This window comes from Crinia signifera, chromosome 1, assembly GCF_055691185.1.
Source record: "Crinia signifera chromosome 1, ASM5569118v1, whole genome shotgun sequence".
Classification (NCBI taxonomy): Eukaryota; Metazoa; Chordata; class Amphibia; order Anura; family Myobatrachidae; genus Crinia; species Crinia signifera.
The window spans coordinates 163,697,555-163,722,210 of NC_139217.1; the positions used below are offsets into that span (position 1 = coordinate 163,697,555).

The following is a 24,656-nucleotide window of genomic DNA, read 5'->3' on the forward strand; positions in this document are numbered from 1 at the left end:
TTCCTGTATGCACATAAATCCATTGCAGAGTGGCCACTACTACATAATTCCCTGAAGACATCAACATGTGACAAATGCATATGGTACAATTAGATTTTTAGGAATAAATTGAGCTTGCGACTGCAGGGCAAGTGAAAAATCAATGGACAGCTGTCCTGTTTATTACTAGAAGTACATGGGGTAATATGGAAAACTCTTAACTCATGATAGCAAATATAAATATTGCTGATTTGGAAGTTTATTGTACAAAAGGGTATCTTGTGCTGGCAGCATACATTTAAATAATGTTGCTTGTGTATCTTCAAAATGACAGGTGAATCGTGAGCTTTGGTCATATTGGCTAATGCAGTTGGAAGGTAACCATAGCCTTTGTGTTCATTTATCCTTTGTGTGCCTTTAGCTTCTGGGCACAATAGAAGGCCCCAGTAATGCTGCAAGGGGTCTGGATTGTGGGCCCATACACACAAGAGCTTGAACAACCACAAAAATAGCTAAAATTCTGATCCTGTCAATTAGTGCTTAAGGCAGCTGGCAGATCAGTCATTTATTATCTGGTGCTTGCTATTTCCAAGTTCTGCCAGTCTACTGATTTTTGAATGCGTGATTTGCTCCTTAATTATGTGGATAACAGGGTAAAGCTGCTAAAGTTCTTACACGTGTCGGATCTATTGTCTCATTCTCCATTTTTATTTGTGAGTGTGTGTAAATATATTTATACCATAATTGCCTACCTGACCCTCTCCTTCAGGGAGAAAATGCTCTGTTCCTGGACTTCCCTGGTAATTTATGATTGCCATCACCTGTGGGGAGCCAGTTAATTGATAAGAAAGGCGTTTCACCACAGGTTATGGCAATCATACATTACCAGGGAAGTTCAGGAACAGAGAATTTTCGGTACTTGTTTAGTTTCACGGCGGAAGCGCAAGGACGCTGAGGCTATGCATATTGGCAGCTTGCCAAACTGCCTTAAGCCACGCTATCAGCGTAGCGACTTTTTGAATTCTGCAATAGCTGAGTAGCTATTGCTCAGATGTATGATGTGGCAGGTTTCAATGTGTTCCTGAAACACCCACGCCATCCCGAAGCGTGGCAATCGGCGGCGTTACGCGTCCTACCGACCTTTTCATACCCCCACCATTCACGTTGGCATAGAGTTGATTTTATATAGTGTGGCGAGCCCGAAGCATGGCGAGCGTACGCGGATAACTTCACATGTATTCCGCGCCCCCTCGCGGGGCTCACCACGCTTCGGGTTCGGTGGCTCGTTTTGCTCGCCACAATATATAAAATCAACTCCACGCCAACGTGGATGGTGGGGGTATGAAAAGGACGGTAGGACGCGTAACGCCGCCGCTCGCCACGCTTCAGAATGGCGTGGATAGTGGGGCTATGAAATGGAGGCATTTGCCAGTAACATGGAGCACTGGCAAATGCTTCCTTCATTGTGCATGATACGCAATTGCGTCCACTACAGCTCTTTGGACAGGAGAGGCACGCGCTGCTCAGACGCAGGAGTCTCATTGCTGGAGCGTCTGAGACGCTCCTACGTATCACATAGATGGAGCACCTCTCCGCCGGCGCCCGCATGATCCCCTCTTCACAGGAGAGAGGATATCATGCGGGCACAAGCGCTGTGTGAGAGGCGCTCACTTTACAGGAGGTTAGGAGTAGCAGCACTGGGCTGCCTTGGAGGAGTCAGCGTAGCACGCTGATAACGTACATGACAGAAATAAGGCGACAGCGCTGCCACCCTGAAACTAAGCAGCTGGCAAGCTGCCAGAATTCAAACAGTCTCTACGCTGATAGCGTAGCTGAAGGCAGTTTGGCAAGCTACCAATATTCATAGCTTCAGCGTCCTCGCGCTGCCACCGTGAAACTAAACAAGTACCGAAATTTCTCACGGAAGGAGAGGGTCAGGTAGGCAACCATGATATATACTGTGTGTGTGTGTGTGTGTGTGTGTGTGTGTGTGTGTATATATATATATATATATATATATATATATATATATATATAAACGAGTAAAGAAGCACGTCACTCCGGGTCTGGTGTCGAACAAACAGAATTTTACTGCGCAATGTCTACGCCGTTTCGGGCTGAGCCCGTCTTCAGCCCGAAACGGCGTAGACATTGCGCAGTAAAATTCTGTTTGTTTGACACCAGACCCGGAGTGACGTGCTTCTTTACTCGTTTGTATCTGTGGGTGTGTATTCGCCCTCAGCACGGGCACCTGGGCAAGTATTACAGCTGCCCCTGTCAGCGGAGGAGTTGCCGGACACCTACCTATCTATATATATATATATATATATATATATATATATATATTCTGGAAAGAGAGGAAGACAAAGGGGGCGCCTCTGGTGTATTACCGTTTTTAATTATTAAAAGACAGCAGACTTAAGTAGTCATAAAATAACGGGATATATTGCCCGTACCAAATAATCCGTCAGCTGTGGACTGGACTACCACATGATTTCATATAAAATAGTTCCCACAGGCAACACGGCTGTAACATATGTTTTGGACTCACGACCCTCAGGCACCGCCGGCAATGACCCGCACTGTCGTCTCGTACCCGGGCTTCTCCTCGGTCCTTTCCTCAGCTCAGTCCGTGAGAACTCCGTCCCAACGCGTTTCGTCACCAGACTTCGTCAGAGGGGTGGCGACTGTGACGCTCAATCCCTTCCTTTAGCCACCCAGCAGCCAATCACTGCTCACGGAATTTACATACACGGCATTTAGCATATTCCCTCACTCAGGAACAACTTATCTAGTTATAATTATAATTTTATGCTTGTGGTCGTGGGATTTTGGAAATTTCTCATATCGATTGCGTGTGTGTGTTAGTTGCCCATGTTTTGTGTATATATATATATATGTATCCGATACCTTCTGGTCTTTGTCAGAACCAGCAAGGAGAAGCGGCACTCCACGGACTTATAATAAAAGTGGCTTTATTCCATCAGGTGATAATTGTACATCACAGTCAACGTTTCAAGACCTATTGGTCTTTTCTTCAAGACTGGTACAATAAGGTGCAGGTAGTGCTGTGCAAAGTGACTTTGCACAGCACTACCTGCACCTTATTGTACCAGTCTTGAAGTGTGGCGAGCTGATGCGCATTACTTCACACGTATTACGCGGACCCTCGCGGGTCTCGGTGCCTCGCCACACTATATAAGATCAACTCCACGCCAACGTGGATAGTGGGGGTATGAAAAGGTCAGAGGACGCATACCGCCGCCCCTCGCGGGCTCGCTGTGCTCACCGCGCTTCAGGTTCACGTTGATCGTGGCGTTGCGTTAACAAAGGGGGGGGGGGGATTTGACATAATAATTAACCATCAGGGTGGGTTTACAATTAAAAATCGGGTCTGGGGGGCATTTAACATTGGGTCCAATGTAAAATCGGGTCTCAGGGACCATTTTTACATTGGGTCCAATGTAAAAATCGGGTCGGTCGCATCGCATGCCATTATAATGACATGCGATGCGACCGATTTTTTAATTGTATTAAAAACGTCTTTAAAGCCCGAAAATTGGGTTGGTCGGGTCCCATCGCATACCTTAAGTTAAGGTATGCGTTGGGACCCGACGGGCGCCGTGCTAGGAAATAAGTACCAAAAGTTTTATTCCAACAACAGCAATGTTTCAATGCCGCTTAGGCATTGTCATCAGGCTTAGAACTTAGATACTTCTATCTAATACAGAGATAGAGAGGTCTATGTATGATGTTTTAGATAGAAGTAGGACGTTTTTAGGATGTTTTTATTATGTTTGATATATGCCGGATTTTTTCCAAAAATCTTTGTAAAAGTCTGGTTTAAATGTTTATATTTATTGTAATAAAAAAAAAAAAATGGGTACTCTTTACCTAACACGGCGCCCACGATTTTGATCGTGGGCATCGCATGTAAAAAAATCGCGGGCATCGCGGCCATTGAATGCACTATGCCCGCGATTTCCCATAGGGAACAATGTTAACTGTCTCAATTGACCCGATTTTCATGTTCAATGCCTCAATTGACCCGATTTTTCCATAGGAAACAATGTTAAATGGCCCACAGAGGCCAAATAGGCACCCTGAAGTGTGAAATGGCCCCCACAATTGTTAACGCCACCCCACGATCAACGTCAACCCGAAGCGTGGCGAGTGGTGGCAGTACGCGTCCTACGACCTTTTCATACCCCCACTATCCACGTCGACGTGGAGTTGAGAATAGAATAGTGTGGCGAGCCACCGAGCCCGAAGCGTGGCGAGTGGACGCGGATACCTTCACAGGTAAACGCGTCCCTTCGCGGGCTTCACAGGTATCCGCGTCCGCTCGCTGTGCTCGCCACACTATTCTATTCTCAACTCCACGCCGACGTGGATAGTGGGGGTATGAAAAGGTCATAGGACGCGTACCGCCACCCCTCGCGGGCTCGCTGCGCTCGCCACGCTTCGGGTTCACGTTGATCGTGGGGTGGCGTTAACAATTGTGGGGGCCATTTCACACTTCAGGGTGCCTATTTGGCCTCTGTGGGCCATTTAACATTGTTTCCTATGGAAAAATCGGGTCAATTGAGGCATTGAACAGGAAAATCGGGTCAATTGAGACATTTAACATTGTTCCCTATGGGAAATCGCGTCGGTCGCGTCGCACCCGATTTTTTAGTGCATTCAATGGCCGCGATGGGCGCCGTGATAAGTAAAGAGTACCAAAAAATGTTATTCAAAAATGGCCTACATTGAATGTGGAAAGATTTTAATGTTTTTATTTTAAAGTGGCTCATCATTGGATCTGCTACTAGCGCTAGGGCTGTTGAGCCCGACTAAACGTTGGACTTAAGGTTTAAGCCCAATTGCTATGTTATTCCATCTTTTTTGCCAGTTTCTCCCATGTAAAATCATCTGTTGCATTCTTTTCCTGCAGGACATTTTGTTTCCTTTTATACATGACAATGTTGAAGAATATTTGCAGAAACATTGGCTAGAAGAAGAGTGCCAGGAGGATGTTCGGCAGCTACGACTGCAGGTTAGACAGTAATTATTATATAGAACAGTGGTTCCCAACCTGGGGTACTAGTACCCCTGGGGGTACTCTGCAGACCAGTTGGGGGTACTTGAAAATAATATTGGTAATGGCAGATGATGAAAAGGTCTTTTGATGGCTGAAGAAGGCCCATTGCCATGGAGACAAACCATGTTGTGTCATATGCCTGACCAGCAATTCACTGGGAGCTTACCATGCTGCCCTCACACATCAGCAGTCATCTGCCCAGCACTGACAAAGGTGGAGGAAGCAGCGGCATTAATCCTACCGGTGATAGCAGGAATCCTGGAGATAATACACAACCAGTGTCTAGACACAGAAGGGTATGATTCCTTGCTGTATACTACTCCTCCGCTCCTCCTTAATATAAGGACATGCATAAGGATCCGCATACCGCTAAGTATTGTCCATATTTCAAAATGAGAGGAGGGGGTACTTATCAATTAAAAGCCTAATCGAGGAGTACGGGAGAGAAAAAAGGTTGGGAACCAATGATATAGAACAAAGTATTTTAAGAGTAGCCAATTAAAATTAAAAAAAAAAACAAATTTGGGCTTGTCTAATATTTTGAGTTACATCAATTTTATGTTAAAGAATTAAAAAAATAAAAATAGTTCAGTAAAATTCCCAGCAATTGTTTGTGGCCTGCACATTATAGTTGATGCAGTGATTGATGAATGTCTGCCATTATCCATGGCATCTTTTCATGAATTTACAGTATACTTGCTCAGAAAATTTAGGCACACAAAAGCAGCTCTACAATTTGGGCACATCAGGATGCAAACAAATTCTCCAAAGGGGAGAGTTCACATGTGACCCACCTTGAATTGCCCCAGTCGATAAATATTATGCTCAGCACTTGTGTTCTCTGGCTCCGACCTGATGTGCATGGGATCAGAATTGATGATAAAACACATACACACCCAATTTCTCATGCTGATGCATTGAAATCGGATGAAAAGGACCCAAATCTCACAAGTGTATGGCCAGCTTTAACACTGCTTTAAAATGAAATGAAATGACAATGCTTTTCTTAAAAACAGCTTAATCACATACAATGGCAAAGCAGACTTAACATAAAAATATATATAGGTTATATATGTGATTAATTAACCCCTTCACGACATATGACGTATATATACGTCATATGTCCGTTGCGGGGGAATCAAGCCAGCTCACGGAGTGAGCTGGCTTGAAAGAGAGCAGGTAATGGCTGTATATTACAGCCAGGTCCCTGCTCTCACGGCCACGAGCGGCGAGTTCGCCGATCGTGGCCGTTTAACCCTTTAAGCACCACGGGCAAAGCGCCCGCAGTGCTTAAATAGCTGATCGGAGGGGGGGCGCCCCCCTCCGGCGCCGATCGGGGCCCCCCGCAGCGAGATCGGAGGGTGCCGATCGGTTGCCATGGTAGCCAGGGGTCTAATGTAGACCCCTGTGCTGGCCGTGTATGCATACCTATTACATCCTGCCTCAGGCAGGATGTAATAGGAAGTGCATAAAATCACTACGTTCAGCCATAGAGCTCTATGGCTGAACCTAGTACAGGCGATCGCGCCCCCTAGTGGTCAAGTACACTAGGGGGCCTTGTAGTAAAAGTAAAAAAAAAAAAAAAATAAAGTTTAAAAATAAAAAAATATTAAAAGTTCAAATCACCCCCCTTTCCCCATTTCCCAAATAAAAATAAATAAAAAATAAAAAAAATAAACATATTTGGTATCGCCGCGTTCCTAAAAGTCCGATCTATTAAAATATAACATTAGTTATCCCGCACGGTTAAAGGCGTAAACGGAAAATAATCCCCAACGCCAAAACTACGTTTTTTGGTCGCATCGCGTACCCAAAAAAAAATAACTAAAAGAGATCAGAAAGTCGCCCATATCCCATAATGGTATTAATTAAAAAGTACACTTCAGCCCGCAAAAAATGAGCCCTCACCCAGGTCCGTAGGTGGAAAAATAAAAAAGTTATAAGCCGCAGAACATGGCGACGCAACGCAAATTAGAAAAACCGTAAAAGTTGCGATTTTTTTTTTTAGTGGTAAAACATAACGAAAACTATATAAGTTTGGTATCGCCAGAATCGTAACGACCCATAGAATAAAGATAACCCATCATTTTAAACGAACTATGAACTCCAAAAAAACCGTAACCAGCGCAAAATTGTGCAATGGCATTTTTTTTTTTTTTTTACCCCACATTGAATTATTTCCTGATTCCCCAGAATATTATACGGTACAGTAAATGGTACCATTACAAAGTACAACTTGTCCCGCAAAAAAAAAGCCCTCATGTGTCTATATAGCCGGAAAATTAAAAAAGTTACGCTTATTTGAACGCAAGGAGGAAAAAAAAAAAAAAATTACCTTAAAAGGCAATGTCGTGAAGGGGTTAATACTTCTACAACAAATTTAAAGACAACAGGTACAGAATAACAGGGCAGCAGCCAGCCAGTAACTTTCCATTAACCTGCATGAAAGCAGAACATCCAATCTCTTTGTTTAAAAAGGAATTGTTCCAATGACACCACGTATAAAGATCAAGCCCCCATATTAGTTGATGCTTTCGACCAATGCCAGTATCTTAAATTGTTGACAAGGCCCTATTGGAGGTTTCTTAGGTTAAGAGAACTGACCTTTTGGAAATGAAAGTGGTTCATAAAACAATCAATAAACAAAAAAGAGAAATAGTTTTTATTTCAAAATATAATGATTATTGGCCCAAGATTAAAAACATAGTAAAAAAGAATTACAACATGCTAAAAGGTGACAATCTATTATGTGATGTTCTTCCCAATGAACCTGTTTTTATTTATAAGGGGGGTACTCAATCCCTGCCGCTATTTCTGACGGGGGAATTAGTAGTGGGCGCCTATTCAATGCTGTCTTTCCCGACAGCATTGAAGAGGCAGATTGAAAGTCGGGCCCATTTTGTCGATTACGGCCGTGAATTGTTGTGATCACGGTCATTTACGCAGGCACGCCCCCTTTTCGCTGATAGGCAGGCGTGACATTGAATCCCGTCAGGCGAAAACGAAAATGGGCCAGGGTCACAGCTGTCGGGATAGATCGACAATCGTGACCCAGGATTGAATACCCTCCTAACTCTCTCTGCACATGTTACATCTACCCCACCTGCAGTGCAGCATGGTTTTGTCCATTTGAAAAAAAGAAATTGCCTTGCAATCAAGTTTGAATTAGGCGCCGAATTCAGACCTGATCCCTGGACAAATTTGTTCATTTGTTTATCATAAACTTACCTGTTTTTTATTTTCTCTGTTCCTATTTGCAAGGCAGAAAAAGACTGTGGACTCAATGGATTTGTGCCTATTCCAGACGTTACCGATAATGCAGAGTTACAGCAAGTTATACAAGGTGTAGTCGATAACGTTCGTTGGCAGATGTCACTGGACATGAAGACTACAGCACTTAAGCAGCTCCAGGGCCATATGTGGAGGTGTGCATATGCAACTGGACAAATTAAGGGAGAGTGAGTATTCACAGTTTATTCTATACTTATGTCAAGCAAGTAATCTGGGGTGTCCGGCACGTCAGTATGATAACATAAAATGGCAACAGTAGCTCGTTGTCATCTATGTATTTAAAAATAATTCAATATTGGGAAAAACAATTCAAAATCAAGATCGTTACAGAACATTTTGGGACGATTGGCCATAATCCGATATATTGATATTAAAATTTGTATGTATAACAGTAACAACCTAAACCCTAAAATGAGTGGGGATTAAAGCCTTTCCCTCAACATGATGAGTATAGATTAGTTATGGGCAGTAGGCGGCCCCACAAGCTGTCACATGAAGCCACCAGTTCAGTTGTTGTCATATTTTTTATAGATTGCAGTTTTATTCTGAATATTATTACAGAGAAGGGTTTCTTTCATTGATTAAATATTTTAGAGCAGCCTTTTCAAGTTAAAATGCCATACAACAAGGTTCCCAAAGTTTACCAGGTTACCTTTACTGGTATAATTAAATCTGAACAATAATAGACACCAGAGTATGAGCATCTAAATACTAACCCTGATTGTAGACAATAGGACAAATTGAAGTTAATTTATCAAATTTACCTGTACAGCCTGTATTAACCCTTTGAGTGCCAATATCTCTATGAGAGATGTGCAAAATATCTGCTAAAATTGCCAACATCTCTGTGATAGATGTGCAGAATATTGGTTAAATATGCCAGCGTCGCTCACATTTGTTATATAAATTCAAATAAAAAATGTTGTGTAAAAAAGGATTATATTTCCTATGTAAGGTAAACATTACAGGTCATTAAGATGAATAAAAATGTTTGCTTGCCAATTTAAGGAAAACAATATAACAATGATCAGTCACCAGCAATCCTTTTATACGGAAATCCACAAAAACCCAAGATAATTATTCTAGCATTGTTGATACAATAATCAAGGTGAATTAGAGACCTATTACATTGTAGAAAGTATTGGTTCTTGTACATTATCATGGCGCCCAGTTTTGCTACGTACGGCACCGTAGGGAAATCGCATCGCATGGGCCATTTAAGGGTCATGCGATGCGTTGCGATTTTTTTTAGTGTCATTTATTCAGTGCTCTGTTGGCCCCGGGTCATCGCATTGCATCGCATGTCCCGCAAAATCGCATGCAATGTCATGCGATTTTATAGAGTGTGCGATGCCATTACATTAGCTATACAATAATATGATTTATGTCCCCAAAATAGGTTTAACGCACCCCCCACTATCCACGCCACCCCGAAGCGTGGTGAGCGGTGGCGGAACGCGTCCTCCGACCTTTTCATTCCCCCACTATCCACGTCGGTGTGTAGTTGATTTTATATAGTGTGGCGAGATTTAAACTAGAGGTGATGGATAGTGGGGGGTGTGTTAAACCTATTTTGGGGACATACAATCATATTATTATATACCTAATGTCATGGCATCGCACACCCTATAAAATCGCATGCGATTTTGTGGCAGATGCGATGCGTTGGCCAGGGGCTGAGAGAGCAGTGAATAAATTACATAGGAAAATCGCATCACATCGCATGGCACTAAAATGGCCCATGCGATGCGATTTTCCTACGCAGAATAGCCCACTAAGCAAATTGCTTAGTGGGCGCCGTGCTAATACACGAGTACCAAAGTATTTCTTACATTTGTGAGTGCCCTTTATTTAGAATAATATTTTATTTGAAATGTTGTAGACTGAAGGTGCCCACACACACGGTGCAATACATGGGGTGTGCATTTTGTACTAGATAGTATCTCATTTAGTTCAGATCGCATGCAATACACTAAAACAGTGCGAGATTTAAACTAGAGGTGATGCAATCTAGTACAAAAAGTACTGCCTGTACATACTTTTTATACTTTGTGATAAGCAATGCATTATTTACTAAAAAACAATCTCACCGTGTGGGCACCTATGTTAACAGTCTAATAGATCGCAGGGCACCTACGTTAACGGTTTATAGATCTAAAACCAAATCAGTCAAGGCATGTGTTGCGCCATTATGCTGATTTAATTGTAAAACTTTTCAAATCAATTAATTAGCATTTTGACAATGGCACTTCTACCTTTACTGTTATATTTACTAATACAATGACAAACGTATTCTTAAGGTGCCCACACACTAGAACAATTTTTATGCTGATTGGGACGTTTTCAACCGATGGGTGGATTTTTTTACCGCAAATCGGCCGATCTCTGTTGGATGCACACTCTGGTCTTTTACTAAATCTTCTGATCTTAAGGTGCCTACACACTGGAAAGATCTGCAATCATAAGATGTGCGCATAAATTAGCCTTGAAATCTTTTGTTCGTCCTGGACAAAAGATTGCAGGCAAGCGTAGATCTTTACCAAAGATTGCTTGTAAAGGCCCCCATACATTATGCGATTTGGGCCCGATTTCACCCGATTCAGATGAATCGGGCAGTGAAATCGTCCCAAATCGCATGTTTTGACACCCTGTCCGACCCGATGCGCGGTCCCGTGCGCATCGGATCGGAGTCGGGCAGTCGCACCGGCTGCACATAAGATTTCCTAAATCTTATGTGCAGTCCGGGCAGGGTCAGTGGGCGGGGGACACCGGGGAACTGCATGGTGAGCTGACAAATAGTCAGCAGGCGGGGGATGCCAGTGAGCCGGGCATGGGGAGAGGCTGGGACTCGGAGTGGACACACAGTCAGCGGGCGGGGGGAAAAGCTCACGTGCTGGGCAGGAGGACAAGGCAGGCAGCCGCAGCTTCATGGAAGAAAACCCCCCAGTAAAAACGAATGGGCAGCCAGTGATTGGCTGAGAGCTCTCTCAGCCAATCAGCAATTGGCTGAGAGAGCTCTCAGCCAATCACTGGCTGCCCATTCGTTTGTATTGGGGCTTTCTTCCATGAAGCTGCGGCTGCCTGGTCCTCCTGCCCAGCACGGACGTGACCTGTTCCCCTCGCCGGTTCACCGGCGTCCCCCCGCCCGCTGACTGTGTCCACTCCCAGCCTCACCCCATGCCCGGCTCACTGGCGTCCCTCGCCTGCTGACTATTTGTCAGCTCACCCTGCCCGGCACTTCCCTGCAGCTGCCCAGCGTCCTCCACCCGGCTCTCCCCCTGCAGCTCCCCGGTAGTTGCATATGATAAATCGCATGAGATTTATCATATGCATAACTTGGCACATCAAGTGCCTAATCGTGTGTTCCCCTCCCGGGGAGCTGCCGGGGAAATCAAGTCCGACTTGTCCCTAGGACAAGTCGGTCTAATTTATGGGGGCCTTTAGATCCCATGTGCATTCCTATGGATCTTTTGCTAAATGTACTGATCTTTCATGCAGCATGTAAGATCAGAAGATTTAGCAAAAGATCCGCGGGAGCGCGCATCTGACCGATATCGGCCAATCGGCCAAAAAATCCTTCTAGTGTGTGGGCACCTTTACATACATTACATTTTGTAACAAGGTTTCAAAATTGCCAGGGCACACCATCAATTTTCAATCAAATATAATATATATAACATACAGTTTATTTAACATGTTGATATTTGTTATGACTTCCTTGATGTAAAGGCCAGTATTCAATGCTCCCGATTTCACCTTTTTTTTGGGGGGGGGGGGGATCGGGCTGTTTTCACTCCTTGCGGTGAATCCGTTTCATGCTCGCTGCAATTCTCTGGTGTATTTCCATGGGGTTTTCACTGGGATTTGCCGGCAGTGTATTCAATGCTAGGATGGAGAACTGCTTTCAGCATGATTTTCGCCATGGTTCACCATTTTGCATTCATCAATTTTTACGATGAACTGGAAAGTGATCTTTTAAAATTAAGGTTTTTATTAATTTTTTTTTGGTGTAAAAAAATCTGAAATTTTTTTCTGTGAAGGGGCATGCTATTTTTCTTCATGTGCTAGAAGCACATGAATATATATTTAATTTTTAAAAACATTTTTTTTTTTTACACATTCATAGAAACATAGAATTTGACAGAAGATAAGAACCACTTGGCCCATCTAGTCTGCCCCTTTTTTAAACATGTTACCTCAAACCATATTTGATCCTTATTTTTTTGTAAGGATATCAATATGCCCATCCCAAGCATGTTTAAATTGTACTACTGTATTTGCCTCTACCACCTCTGATCTTTCCTGGTACGTTTTGTGATGTAGGCCATGCACCATTTTAGTTGCTTTTCTTTGTACAGTCTCTAATGTATTTATATCCTTCTGGAGATATGGCCTCCAGAACTGAACACAATACTGTAGATGAGGTTGTACCAATGATCTATACAGTGGCATTATTACTTCTTTCTTTCTTTCTTTCTTTCTTTCTTTCTTTCTTTCTTTCTTTCTTTCTTTCTTTCTACTGCTGATACCTCTCCCTATGCAACCAAGCATCTGACTTGCCTTCTTCATTGCTTTGTTACATTGCCTACCTGCCTTTAAGTCCCCTGAAATAGTGACACCTAGATCCCTCTCTTCCTCAGTAGTTTCCATTATAGTGCCATTTATACTATATTTAGTCTTTGGATTTTTCCAACCCAAGTGCATGATTTAGCATTTTTTGGCATTAAACTGTAGTTGCCATTCTCTTGACCATTTCTCTAATCTGCCTAGATCATCAATCATTTGTTTTACCCCTCCTGGTGTGTCTAGCCTGTTGCATACCTTTGTGTCATCTGCAAAAAGGCACATTTTACCCTCAATGCCATTTGCAATATCACCAATAAAGATATTAAAAAGCACCGGTCCAAGTACAGATCCCTGGGGTACTCCACTTGTAACCTTTCCCTCCGTTGACTGTACTTCGCCAGCAGAGGGCTGGGAGCCGCTCTTTACATATTTATTTATTTTTTATTAACAGTTTCTTATATAGCGCATACATATTCCAAAGCGCTTTACAGAGGATATTTGAACATTCACATCAGTCCCTGGCCCAGTGGAGCTTACAATCTATATTCCCTACCATATATTCACTTCACGCTGCTTCCGCTCATTACATATGCACGAGCGGGAGAAGTGCAGCGGCTCCCTACCCGTGTCCCCTGCGCTACTTCGGGAGCCCTCCTCCCCCCCCCCACTTTCTGGCGCAGGCAGGGAGGCTTCCATCTTCCTGCCTGCCGCCGTACCCCGGGGTTAAAATTTGCCCTCAGGGGCAGCGAGCCCCTGCAGCATTGAATGTAGAATGCTGCAGCCCTCCAGAACCCTGCGAATGTGCAGCAAATCCTAAACAATTCACTGCACATCATGAAAAAATGCATTGAATACTCCCCATAGAAATAGTTTTAAGCTGTTAATAAGTTGTTTACTTTATTCATTTTCATGGAGGACCCCAGCTGCCTGCTACAGAAAGCTATTATGTTATTAAGCCTTAATAGCCTTCTCTAGCAGTCAGCTGGGGTCCTCCGTGAAAGTTAATACCCTTTTTAGGCCAATAAAGCAGGTTGCACCCAGGTTTTTGGCCCTGAATCCAACACTGATTCGACCCGGCTTTTGATCCCTTTTACACGACCTCCCCACCCGGCATAATGCTTGGCGGGAGACACCAGCGGAGGCAGGTCCTGGGTTGGTGCTTGGAGATAACATAAACTTCAAGCGCCAGGAAATCTGCTAGCCAGGACCCCTGCAACGTCAATGGACATGCCGAGGGCAAGCCCAGCACCCAGGAAAGCTGCTGGGCTGCCCATAGCCTCCATGTGCCCCCAGCCTCTGCCCTTGAGGTAAATGGATGCCGCACACAAGCATCGATTCACCGCCTCCTGGCTCCGCTGCTGTTTGCATAGTACAGCAGAAAGCAGTGGAGGCTGTATGCTCCCTCTGTCCAACCTCCAGAATGACCATAGGAAGTCAGGAGGTATGGGCTCCCCCCATTGGTGTAAACGGACCCCGGTCGGTTGAGCCAGGTTACGCGATTACACTAACTCAGAACATTTCCCAGGTTGAATTGCCAGGTCTTTGGACCCCGACCCAAATTGACCCGGCAATAACCTGGGAAATGTCCTTAGTGGAAAAGCGATATAAGTCATTAAAGGTCCCGTGGAAGTACCATGGGGCTGCCGCGTAATTAAAAAACCCAGACACAGAGGGCCGTGCAACTCAAAAATAAGGCAGGAGTCAGCCAGCAGCCATGGCACATCTGGCACAGAGGTTGAAAATCGCTGCACTAAAGAGTATATATTGTACATTTGACTGGCAAGGTTGCAATTCAACCAAACAAACTGCAGTCTATTAATATACTTAGTAAAAGCATCTTCCATTTTCCTGTAGGGTATATGCGGATGTGCAGCCGGCTTTGAGAAAATGGAGGAATGCGGGCCTGAAGCTATATATATATTCTTCTGGCAGTGTTGAAGCACAGAAGCTCTTGTTTGGACACTCAATTGAAGGTGATCTGCTTAAGGTATATACTACTCTGGATTTCATGATGAAATACTGTTCCTACAATTTTAGAATTAATGCACATTTGTCAAGTTTTTGGAATGAATGCACATTTATCAAGTATGTGGTACATGACTTTACAATACCTTTGTTTGTATACAACAAGGTTGTCTGTAGTTAAAATAAGAGGTATTATTTGTGAATATGGAAGTTCTCCAAAATATCTGGTCGCAAAATTGAGCGGATTGATGTTTAGGGAAAATTTAAAAAGTGTTGTTTTTTTTTTTTTGTGCACTTATGTTATTTTTTGTTTTTGCTTTGTTTTATTGAGATTAATATTTACATACTATTGTGTGAAAAAATACATAGGATTCAAGTTCCCAGATCCCTTTGTTTTCATGATCGTGTTGCAAAAAAAAAAACGTGAGGTAGGTGAATCAAACGCCACAATAGTAGCAGCTAGCGGGAATAATTGTATTACACCCCCACCAGTGATCAATTAACACAGCTAATTGAATTCCCCCTTATCATAAAGTGTTCTCTGTTTTACCCTTACCACATCATAAAGAATACTCCTTTTACACCAAAGCAATTATCCGGGTTATTTCGAGTCAACCCGGGTCAGTGCTTGGTGTAAAGATTTAAAAAACGAAATAAACCGGGTCCTGGTACCCGGCAATTCAACCCAGCAAATGTTGCAGGTTGAACATGGTTGAGTCCTGGGTTCAGGGGAAGTGTAAACCAATAGTGGAGCCCATACGTCCTGACCGCAGCATCCTGTGGTCAGTCTGGAGGTTAGACATGAGTGCATACAGCATCTGCTGCTGTGCTATGCAGACAGCAGCCTAGCCTGGCTGGATGGATGCCTGTGTGTGGCATCCATTCACCTCACGGATGGAGGCGGGGGACAGTCCAGCAGCTTTCCCGGGTGCTGAGCTTGCTCCCGGTGTGTTGGTTGGCTCAGCACCCACCAATGCTGACATCAACTGCCCAGCAATATGCCGGGTGGAGATGCCAGTGTAAAAGACGTCAAATGCCTAGTTGCACCCGTGTCGAAAAACCAGAGTGCGACCCAGCGCTTTGGTGTAAAAGGGGATAAGTTGTTCCTGTACCATGATGATGGGAACACAATCATACCGGCTTTATTTACTAGGATAACTTGAAATACGGGGACTGATGCATACACATTTCTATGCCAACTGGCTTGTCGTGTTGTATATAGGATTATTATTATTTTTATTCTAAAATGTTATGTATAAGGAGCCACAAGTGGTTCACAGTGTCGTACATAGGGCAGACAATAATAATACAGGGTACACAAAACTAAAACACAGCACAGGTAACAATTAGCAGTGCAATTCTCCATATACAATACAGCTGAGATGAAGGGAAGGAAAGCAAAGGAGTTGTCCTCGTACTACCAGTGGCGGGTTGCCAGTTGGAAGAGATGAACGATTGAGGCAGAGGAGATGCAGGTATAGATGGGTATGAGAGAGCTGTGATTGAAGTGGGAGGGGAGGACTGTGAGAAAAGGAGGGAAAAGGGGCCTGCTTTCAGGAGTTTACAGTCTAGCGCCAGAGAGACAGATGGATCATTAGGTCACCAGCAAGTTGGTCGACACCATTAGGTCAACATGAGTCTAGGTCAACATGGTGTTTTTCACATTATTTTTGTCCTGATTGTCAACACAGTCGACATGGGCACTGAAACGTAGCCCCGCATCCTTTCGCATGGCTCACTGTGCTCGACATGCTTCGGGCACGGTGCCTCTTTATGTTCGGCACACTATTTTATTCTCCCACCACGCCCTAGTGGAAGGTAGGGCATGAAATACCACCTGTCGGCACAAATTATTATTTTTTTTAAACCATGTCGACCTTTTGACTCTGTTGACCTAACCCATGTCGACCTTTCTGCATGTTGACCCTAAATGCATGTTGACGTAAAAAAGTGTTGAAAAACATATTCTGGTGACCCAATGACGTATCCCGACAGGAGACATGAGGTGCAGGCAAGAAGCATGTTTTTGTTAGTGAATATGTTTAGGGTGCTATTCTGGTTAGTACGCTCGGTACTTACGTATCTGGGCGCCCGATTTTTTTATCGCATCGCATGCAATCTAGTGGCATACAATTCATGCGATGAGATTTTTCATTGTAAAGACCCGATTTTTAATTGTATAGTCACCCATGGGTGATTTCATACCCCCCACTATCCAACTACGCATGGAGTTGATTTTATAAAGTGTGGCGAGCGCAGCGAGCCACCGAGCCCGAAGCGCTGTGCTCGCCACACTATATAAAATCAACTCCATGCGTAGTTGGATAGTGGGGGTATGAAATCACCCATGGGTGACTATACAATTAAAAATCGGGTCTTTACAATGAAAAATCGCATGCCTTAAGTAGTGGCATGCAATGAAAAAATCGGGCGTCCAGAAAATACATAAGTACCGTATGCTCTAATACGCATTTGCATGTGAGTGCAATGTTTTTTTAAATGCGCATGCTGCAGGTGCGAGTGGCCTCGGCGAACAGATTATTCACCGGGCACTCACATCCACCATTGCGGCCGTGGGGCGGTGGCAGGTAGTCATGCCCATGGGCCGTGCAGCTGAATTCGGCCTACAAAGGGGGGGGGGGGGTGGCGGCGGCGGTGAGTGGGCGAAAAATTACACTCATTGTTGCGAACTTCGCAGCGCCGCGTGTCAACCAGAATAATCCCACTCTGGGAGAGGCACAGCTAGATGCAAGTAAAGTTGCATAGCTGGAACCTACAGGATTGAGCCAGAGATTGTATGTGTGGGGCAAAGGAGATGGCGGAATCAAGAGTGACACCCAAGCAGGGAAGTTGGGGAACTGGGGAGATGAACAGTTATGGAGATAGTGAAGAATCTGGATGGAGATAAAATGATTAGGCCACTGGCGTATTTATAATGGGTGTAATGTGCGGGGTGCAGACCAGCCTCTGAATCAAGAAGAGCAAAAACACCCATTTTTTAATTCTTAGACCTCCAGAGTCCTGCGACGATAGATTCAGCGTTGCAGAAATATGCAGAAAAATGTCCGCCACACCATTTACTGACAGCTGACTTTTCAGTCATTTCATCTCGCCACCTACAGAGTGTGTGAGCTGAAATGTGTTTGCCATGGCTTGATTCAGCCAAATCTATTTTATTTTTATATTGAGGATACGGAAGTTTATCTGATTTAATTAAATATGCATAACCAAATTGATTCATAATTTGTATTTCTTAAAAAAAAAAAAAAAAGAATTGTAAGATTTATATACAAAATAAAAGTTATATTTAGTTTAAAAAAAAAACCAGTGACCTACAAACTTGCATGTACAGTAACTAGTGTTCATTCTAGCACCCGCCATCTTTGAAAACCCATGCAGTTCCTCTTCCCTGCCTGGGGTGTCGCTGTCTGCTGTAGTGCTTCTAGAACAGTGTGGTCTGTATATCAGCACTCATATGCAAACCAGACCTGTGCTAGATACACCACAGCAGACAGCGACACTCCAGAGCAGTGGTTCCCAACCTTTTTTCTCTCCCGTACCCCTTGATTAGGCTTTTTATTGAAGAGTACCCCCTCCTCTCATTTTGAAATATAGACATTACTTATGAGTGGAGTGGAAGTGAGCGGTATGCGTATCCTTATGCATGTCCTTATATTAAGGAGTAGCGGACAGGAATCGTGCCCTTCCATGTCTTGCCGCTGTTTGTGTACTGTCTCCAGGGTTCCCACTTACATCTGTAGGATTAATGCCGCTGCTTCTTCCACCTGTGTCAGTGCAGGGCAGATGATTGCTGATGTCTGAGGGCAGCATGGGTAGCTCCCCGTGGATTGCTGGTCAGGCAAAAGCACCAGGAGACGCTGATGACGCTGAAGACAGAACCGTAAGTGACACAACATGGTTCTTCTCCATGGCAATGGGTCTTCTTCTGCCATCAAAATACTTTTTTTCCATCTTCCGCCATTACCAATATTATTTTCAAGTACCCCCAACTGGTCTGCAGAGTACCCCCAGGGGTACATGTACCCCAGGTTGGGAACCACTGCCCTAGAGAACAGGAACTACATGGGTTTTCAAAGATGGAGGGTGCTAGAAAGAACACTAACTATTAGAGTCGTTAGTGATGACATGTTTCATTTTGTTTGTTGAATGTGCTAAACAGCCTGCATCTTTCTGTGTTGTTACTTTGCAGCAGAATTTGAAGATTAATTTGTAGATCTTGTGGTTTTGGGACTTAACTTTTGATTAGGCTGCATAAAACCACAGGGAAATAAGCAGACATAAAGTAATAAACTGCAAGGTTTATTATGTCAGCAAAATCATTGTATCAGAAATGTAAGTGTGTGCACTGGTGAGAAGAAAACATTTACATGAGAGATAGAAAACTATATATTCAGTCAGAGCACACCAGGGTATGTGCACAAATAGAAAAGAAAGGTGTTACCAAAGGTATTTACATAGTATTTGCCCCATGATGCCCTTCGTTTTGAGGAGGGGTTTTGCATATGAGAACTGTAAAGAGCACAAGCACAATATACGAGGGGAAAATTCAGCTTTTAGTTCAGCCTCTATCCTGTGTAAGTGACCACTCTCTCATCACACTCCTAGTGCTATTGGGCTTTCCTCCACAATGACACATTATTAAGCATGCTCATTTGCATTCCTCCACATGTGCTACTAAACTGCAATAGCAGTGTGAAGTGTAATGCCAAGGAGAGGCTGAAAGCTGACAAACCTACTGTGCCAGCTCATCTAGCAGATCATGAATTATTACCAGGTTTACCTTCAGAAACATCAATGCATTAAGGGGGTTATTCTGGTTGGCCTGGCGGACACCCATTCGTGGCGTGTGTTTGCACGCACTGGCTGCGAATGGATGTTTAAGATAAACAGCCATTCACAGCCTGCGGGGGAACACCCACATCATTCCATGGTTGCTGACCATCAAATGATGTGGAAGGCACACACAACTAAGGTTGCTCAGAGCAACCTAAGATGTGCGTGGGCATTCTGAAGGAAGTGGGCGAGCAGCTGACATCCCCTGACACCCATGTCAGCAGACGATTTCCATGGGAACGCCCATGAAACGCTGGGGATTTCCATGGGTGGGTCCCCGGCCCGCCGCCCACTGGCTGCAATGTTGGGAACAATCTGTGGATGCACACACGCGGTGCCTGCACATTTACATTTAGAAAACATCTAGCTAGCATGCGAACGAACAGACCTGAATAATATACATGTATGTTGAGCAGCCAGATTCCATGTATGTCTTAAGGCCCCCATACACTAGTACAATTTGGCCCTTTTCTACATGATTTTGATGCATCGATAAATCGTATGAAAAGTGTCAAATTCTAAGGCATTTACTTGTGATTCTGATTGCATGCGCATTGGGTCAGATCCACAGATTGCTGCGATAGAGCAGAAGTTGCTCATATAAATCAATAAATGGCTAGCTATCTTTATCTAGTATATTCTATAAAATGATGGCAACACCCTGGATACTATGGATACAAGGAAAATAAATAGTCCCAAGGCGCAAAGCCTGAATCCTGCTGCCTCACGTGGAAAAGAGAGGATCACCGTAGTCCTCCAGTAAGGGATATGTGGCAAAGCGAAAACCGATTGTGAGAAGGCTGCTGGATTCCTGTTCTTCCACTCAGAGTACCCTCAGAATTAGTCCCTGGGAATAATAAAAGCAAAAAGACGTTTATACGTCTTTTTGCTTTTATTATTCCCAGAGACTAATTCTGAGGGTACTCTGAGTGGAAGAACAGGAATCCAGCGCCCTTCTCACTACCCTGGATACTATGGGCTACTCCGTGAAAGTTTTAGTACCTTTCCTCCAATGTTCTGTCCCATAGTAACTTCCTTTATACTCCAAGGCTCATTTGCTGCATAAGGCACTGTGTAATAAGCAAATAAACATCAGTAACTATGTCAATGTGATTTATGAGTCTCAATGTTTCACACACTTATTGAATATCTATTGTATATATGTCTAGTGTCTGTGTGTCCCCGAAACACTGCCATCTGCTGGCAGTGAGCGAAACTACATCCCTTTCTCTTTCACACATACAGAAACACAGGCAACCACACATACAGAAACACACAGAAACTAGCTTTCAAAGCTTTTGCTTAGAGCGGGCTTAGCTAGTAGTAAATATGTAGTCATGCAGCACACCATGTAATTGCAGTATTGTTTTCAAACCGTCCTTAGTGGGTATTTTGTACCTAGATTTCAACAGTAATATGTCTTTTTCAGTTCTTTCATGGACATTTTGACACTACTGTTGGTTCTAAGATGGAGAGTAAGAGCTACAGAAAAATTGCTGATAGCATTGGATGCTCCCCTGGGAATATTCTTTTCCTCACAGATGTAACTAAAGGTAAGCAATCACTTTCTTCCTGTAATCTTTCCTAAATTGCATATATGTTCTGTGAAATGATACAGGTTGAGTATCCCGTATTCGAATATCCATTATCCGAATTATTCCGAAAAGCATACATTCCAGAAAGTGACTTTTTTTTTTTTTTTTTTGCTAAAAACTCACTGGGGACATCTGTAACAGCACTACTGAGGGAATGATATGTAACTGGCACTATATATGTACAAGAAAATGATTGCTTGGCATTCAAATTCAATATCTGAGATAGTACACAAATTTTGTTTCACGTCTTGAAACCTTGTTTTTTGAACAAATAAAATATATTTGTGTGTATTTTATGTGGTTGATGTGTTTATACAGCATAAATGAAAGATACTTCAAAATACATCATTGAAATATTAAAATATTCCGAAATACGGAATAATCCGTTATCCAAAATTCTCCTGGTCCCGAGCATTTTGGATAAGGGATACTCAACCTGTATATAAAACATAACATACCACATATACACATAGCCAGAAACCAATGGTATCACAGAACATTAAAAAAAACTAAGAACAAAGAATGAGCATACAGTATTATAGGAATGGTATATGGAAAGTTGATAGCATGGAATGTTTCTGGGGTCAACAACGACAAAAAAATTTAGACACCCCATGTGGTAAAGTAGACTATAAATATCAGAATCAAACCCCCCCCCCCCCCCCCCCCCCTCTATACACACACACACACACACACACACACACTCAAAAGCGAGATAATTGAAACACCAGGGAGGTTAATTCATATTCCCTTAGGGTGTGACATTTTAGTGTTCTATAAAACAGTGTTAGTAAATGCGATCCATTGTGTCCTGTAGTGCCTTTCCCACCTTCACATTTTTTTTATTCAAATGAAAATATATTTAATGTGTCACTGGTTGCACACCATTCATGGTTAATTGCCATACCTTTAAACGCATTTTGATATGGTATCTCCATAATCAAACTTATCCATGAAATTAGCTTTAACTGTAATATTGATTCTAACAAAACCTTAAACAAAGAAACAATAGATATTTTTTTGTGATTAATCAGTGAAAATTTATAAGGAATTGATGATTAGGACATCACGGGCGAAATGTAATAGGATGCGATTTTTTTGCTTGCAAAAAAATCGCACCAAATCGCATCTTTAAAAATCGCATTTTTGCGGCGAATTCGCATATGTAATGAGATGCGAATTTGCGGCAAAAAAGTGCGATATGGTGCAATTTCGGGCGATTTTTAGTCATGAAAATGTGCACATTTTAATACATGCGATTTTGTGTAAAAAAAAAAAAACGTGATAAAAAAATGGCGTGGGGTCCCCCCTCCTGAGCATAACCAGCCCCGGGCTGAAAGAGCCGGTCCTGGTTTCATAAAATCACAGGGACAAACAAGTTGGGGTTCGCCGGATTTTATAAAACCAGCACCAGGCTCAAGGGCCAGTCCTGGTTCCCAAAATACGGAGGGGGACAAAATGACTAGGGGTCCCCCGTATTTCAAGAACCAGCACCGGGCGCAACCAGCCAGCAGGGTAATGCCACAGCCGGGGGGAGACTTTTCATACAAGTCCCCCCGACCAAAGCATTTTCCCCCTGACCGGTCAGCATGGGCAGGGGTCCTGGGTAAGTGGGGACGCCCCCAAAGAAGGGGTCCCCCCCTCCAGAACTTACCTGCCCATGCTGAAGCCCGGGGCTGTCCTTGATGCCCCTGGGCATCGAGCGTATACTTGTGTAAAAAATAGAAAAACTATTGTGTATTGCCAGCAGCACCAACCCTGCTGGCTGGTTGGTGCTGGTTCTTGAAATACGGGGGACCCCTACTCAATTTGTCCCCCATATTTTGGGAACCAAGACCGGCCATTGAGCCTGGTGCTGGTTTTATAAAATCCTGATGAAACCAGGACTCTTTCAGGAAGTGGCTCTTCCACGCCGTTTTTTTTTTTTTTTTCACTTTTGTGTTATAACTCTTTTTTTTTTAACCAGAACCATGCACAGATCACAATGATCTGTGCATGTTTCTGACAAATTCACCAGTAAGAACCTGGTCTATTTGTTTTGCGAATTTTAGTAACCTTTAGTTTTTTGGGTTTTTTTGCGCTTCCCCCCAAAAACATATATAAGCGTTGGTTGTATAGCGCTCCCCCCAAAAAACATATATAAACGTTGGTGGTATAGCTCCAACCCCCAAACATATATCGGCATTGGTGACAGAGTGTGGGGAAAAAATACTTACCTAGTCCGGAGTCTTCTCCCACGTCCTCAGCAACCGCAGCTTGAAGACGGCTGGCAGGCGGAACAGGCAGGGTGGGCAGAGAGGCAGGGCGGATTCAGAGCACTTGCTCTGAAGGCCCTGCTCCCACGTCCTCACCCGCCTGCAACTTGGACTGAGACGGCGGACAGCGGGATCGGAAAAGCAGGTGGGATTCAGAGCAGAAGCTCAGAAGACCCTGCTCACCCTATCCTGAAGGAATTCCACTTACAAATATTTGAGCTGTTTCTTTATGCTAAGTGCCATAATTCCTGATAGCGTTTCCATACCCTATATAATATCATACTTTGTTAGTGACTTCTCTCTCGTTCATTATACTTAACTCCAGTTCCATTGTATTGGGAACACAATTTATTCACATATTAACTAATGCACTAAATTAGGTTTCTTCTGTAATGTTAATTAACCATGTAGTATGTGTACAGTGAAGTCAAAACTACACCTCTCCATGTAATGAAAACTGGTAATAACTTCCAGAATGTCACAATCTGCAGAAGTGACAATGACCACTCTCACATGGATTCCTGATATTTAGAAATGTATGAAATGTTATACTATGAGGCCCAGATGCTGGTTGACTCCCAAAGTATTATTATTATAATTTTATTTATAAGGCGCCACAAGTGTTTCGCAGCGCCGTACAAAGGAACAATACAGGGAGACAAAACTTGGCATAACATTGAATAAATAACAAAAATACAGTACAAATAAAGAGCACCACAGTTCAATACACATTACAGCTTAAATGTAAGTAGTGAGGACCCAATCAACATACAACTAGAGGCTTGAGGCCAATGATGGAGATGAGTATGCGGACGAAGATGGTCACTGAGTGTTGGAGTAAAGGAGAGCTGTGAGTGAAATGTGAAGAGAAGAGGGCTTTGACAACAGGAGGGAAGAGGGCCCTACTCGGAGGAGCTTACAATCTAGTAGGAAGGGGAGACAGACAGATTACAAGAGGTGCAAGCGAGGGGGTGGTGGTTAGATAGCAGGATGTAAACAGGCAAGTAGCGTTAATTCGCTGCTTTGCGAGCCATGTAATGTCGCCAGTATGAATGCCCACCCCCAGCT

At 43.5% G+C, this 24,656-nt stretch overlaps 1 protein-coding gene across 1 annotated transcript in view; it reads left to right on the forward strand.

The window, feature by feature from the left end:
* Positions 1–24,656, forward strand: part of ENOPH1 (enolase-phosphatase 1) — a 30,558-nt gene that overhangs the window by 1,167 nt on the left and 4,735 nt on the right. Inside the window, exons 2-5 of the mRNA XM_083175827.1 lie at positions 4,916–5,017; positions 8,324–8,520; positions 14,774–14,906; positions 21,168–21,291. Of these exons, the coding sequence (XP_083031953.1) occupies positions 4,916–5,017; positions 8,324–8,520; positions 14,774–14,906; positions 21,168–21,291 (556 nt within the window). The remainder of the gene's footprint in view (positions 1–4,915; positions 5,018–8,323; positions 8,521–14,773; positions 14,907–21,167; positions 21,292–24,656) is intronic.